The 2,826-nt window shown below is 36.1% G+C and overlaps 1 protein-coding gene across 1 annotated transcript in view; it reads left to right on the top strand.

Moving 5' to 3' along the window:
* The window catches only part of ahcyl1 (adenosylhomocysteinase-like 1), a gene marked incomplete in the record, with an annotated part of 20,387 nt that extends 18,115 nt beyond the window's left edge, over positions 1 to 2,272 (top strand). Inside the window, 5 exon segments of the mRNA XM_014020003.1 lie at positions 893 to 991; positions 1,134 to 1,202; positions 1,292 to 1,370; positions 1,513 to 1,633; positions 1,751 to 2,272. Of these exon segments, the coding sequence (XP_013875457.1) occupies positions 893 to 991; positions 1,134 to 1,202; positions 1,292 to 1,370; positions 1,513 to 1,633; positions 1,751 to 1,757 (375 nt within the window).
* Between the last annotated feature and the right edge of the window lie 554 nt (positions 2,273 to 2,826).

Here is a 2,826-nt window from a genome sequence, read left to right as displayed (position 1 = left end):
GAATATATTCTTGTAATAAGAAAAAATTGAGTCAAATTAAGTGATTTCAAGAATCTTACCAAGTAAAATTGTTTTACTCTATTGGCAGATATTAATTAAATCTTTGTGATGATGTGGAGCAACTAATGCTAACGTTAAACCTACTGACTTGTTTAATCAACTGAAACACGGTCAGAAACCAGAGTATCAGGAAAGCCAGAAAATGTGGACCAAGGCCACAATTTCAGCTACATGCAAGTGAAACTATTAATCGTCATAGTAATCATTATTGGTTAAATACCACAATAAATTGTAATAAATTTTTATATCTACATTGCCCAAACCTATCTTGAATAAATACAGGTCATTTCCACCATTATTGTGGATCTGTGTAATTTAAGACTTGTGCTTTATATAAGAATGAACTTTGTCCTGAATTTAAAATAAACAGGACACTACACTGATTCACTGTTCTGAACTGTTTTTATTTAGGGGGTCAAAACAAACAGGGTAGGCCTTTCTATACAGGTTTAGGTTTTTAACAAGGATTAAATTTGGTCAAGGTCAATTTAATCCTTGTTAAAAACCTAAAGCTGTATAGAAAAGCCTACCCTGTTTGTTTTGACCCCCTAAATAAAAACAGTTCAGAACAGAGTGTTGACCTTGTTTCTGTGACTCTGAGTGGTTCAGTTGGCCTTTATTGAGCCACTTCACCCCACCCCCACTCAAAACTGAGGCCACAAGCATTTCACCAGACTCCACATGACACCCTGAGAAAGGTTGTTTTCATTGTTTGACTTTTCAGGGCTAATTTTGTCGACACATAATTTAATGTTCTGACTGATCAGTGTAGAAATGTTCTTTTTAACTTTTGTCTTTTTTTAATGGTGATTATGTCTTCTTATATTCGTAGGCAAGTCTGCGCAGCCCTGAACTGACCTGGGAGAGGGTTCGCTCTCAGGTCGACCACATCATCTGGCCAGATGGAAAGAGGGTTGTTCTTCTGGCGGAGGTAACGTCAGCACTACTGTAAATCATCACAAAGGTTTAGGATTGAGAACAGCAGAAAAGAGGCTTTATTTGCTAAAATAGAAATGTAGATTTGGTTTGTGTACAAAATCAACAAAGCACTTGATGATTTTGTTTAATCTCAGGGTCGCCTCTTAAATCTGAGCTGCTCTACAGTGCCAACGTTTGTGTTGTCTATCACTGCTACAACTCAGGTATGAGGCTTTTTCATGCAGAAGTGTGTTTTATCTGCAGTCCTTACTTGTGTATACTGTGTCCATCCTGGGTTCTGTGTTGTCTGCAGGCCCTGGCCTTGATTGAGTTGTATAATGCTCCAGAAGGACGATACAAACAGGATGTTTATCTTCTGCCCAAAAAAATGGGTAAGAACTCTTGACTGTGTTTTAGTGTTGCTCACTGCTGCCACCTTTTGACTATTTAAAAAAGCTACACCCTTCAGAGAATAAAAGATCCTGAGCTTTATACATCCAGAAAGTGTGAATTACAACCTGTCTCTGCTTTTAGATGAGTATGTGGCCAGTTTGCACCTGCCAAACTTTGACGCTCACCTGACGGAGCTTTCTGACGAGCAGGCCAAGTACATGGGCCTCAACAAGAACGGCCCTTTCAAACCTAATTATTACAGGTTGGTACCACGATGGCGTCTAGCTTTTTTACAGCTCCTGTTTTGTAACCACAGGAGATTTAATGTGATTTATTTGGTGTATTTATTTCTGTATTTTCTTCTTCTTCTTTTTTGCAGGTATTAATGAGGATGTCTGAAACTCAGTGAACACTCGTCCCTGGGATAAACAGAGATATCTATTTTATTTTTCTCAAACTGCTACAAAATGGAGAAATTATTTTACTTAAGCTGAATGTAACTTATTAAATAAATAGCATCTCAGAAGTAGAGTTAAATATTTCAGAGTAATACATATAGACAATATATAATCAGCTAACATTATGTCTTGTCTTTTAAAGAACAGCCTGCTTGCATGTGTCGATGTGTAATTAGTTGCTGTTGTTACGTTTCTTGATCACTGAGCTGTCGATTTGTTTGTTTACTCTATTTACACACAGTGCCAAATAATGGCCGTATATATGAAACTAAAAATTACTGTACCATTTATGTTTTGTTTGTCGGTGGCATTAAGACTTTACGGGCACATTCCTTAAAGCAGAGTTTAGGCTGAGCCAAAACGAACTCTGTGTTCGTATGAACATTGTTTTAGGATTTGTTTTGTTTTATTTTACACTATATGCATGAAATAATCTTGTTGAATAGTATCTATATGCAGGCCCTGAAAAGAAAACATCCACTTATCCAACAAAGATAGCAGTAGTTATAAAAACAATATGACTGAATGTTTATTTAAAACTATTATAGACTTAGAGTTTTAATATATTTAAAATTCTGGCTTGTAAAGCTGCAAATCAACACTGTCCCCTGAAAGGATCATGATTATTTTACTTGGACACATGCTTAAGGTAACTGGCTTTGCACATTCCTCGAAAGAAATTTGAAAATCTCTGAGGACAAGAGCCATAGCAGCATTGTCCATCTGCGTCCTTCGTTTAATACCAAGTTTCCATTTTCTCCCTCACATTCCACTTTTAATCTTTGTCACTGAAGAGCCTTCTGAATGGATGATGCCTTTTAAGGCCATGGTATGAATGTGCCTTTTTGATCATGTTCAACTCTGTCTTTAAAAAAGTTGGGACACGAAATAATTTTAAAAAACTTAATGCTGTTTAAAATTTTAATTACAATTTTTAAAATGTGGTTTAATTTGAACGTTATGTTGGTAACATTTTTATTAGCATAAGTGTCAAGAC

Source organism: Austrofundulus limnaeus, unplaced genomic scaffold (assembly GCF_001266775.1).
Source record: "Austrofundulus limnaeus strain Quisiro unplaced genomic scaffold, Austrofundulus_limnaeus-1.0 Scaffold3, whole genome shotgun sequence".
NCBI lineage: Eukaryota > Metazoa > Chordata > Actinopteri > Cyprinodontiformes > Rivulidae > Austrofundulus > Austrofundulus limnaeus.
This window is presented reverse-complemented; position numbering and strand designations above follow the sequence as displayed.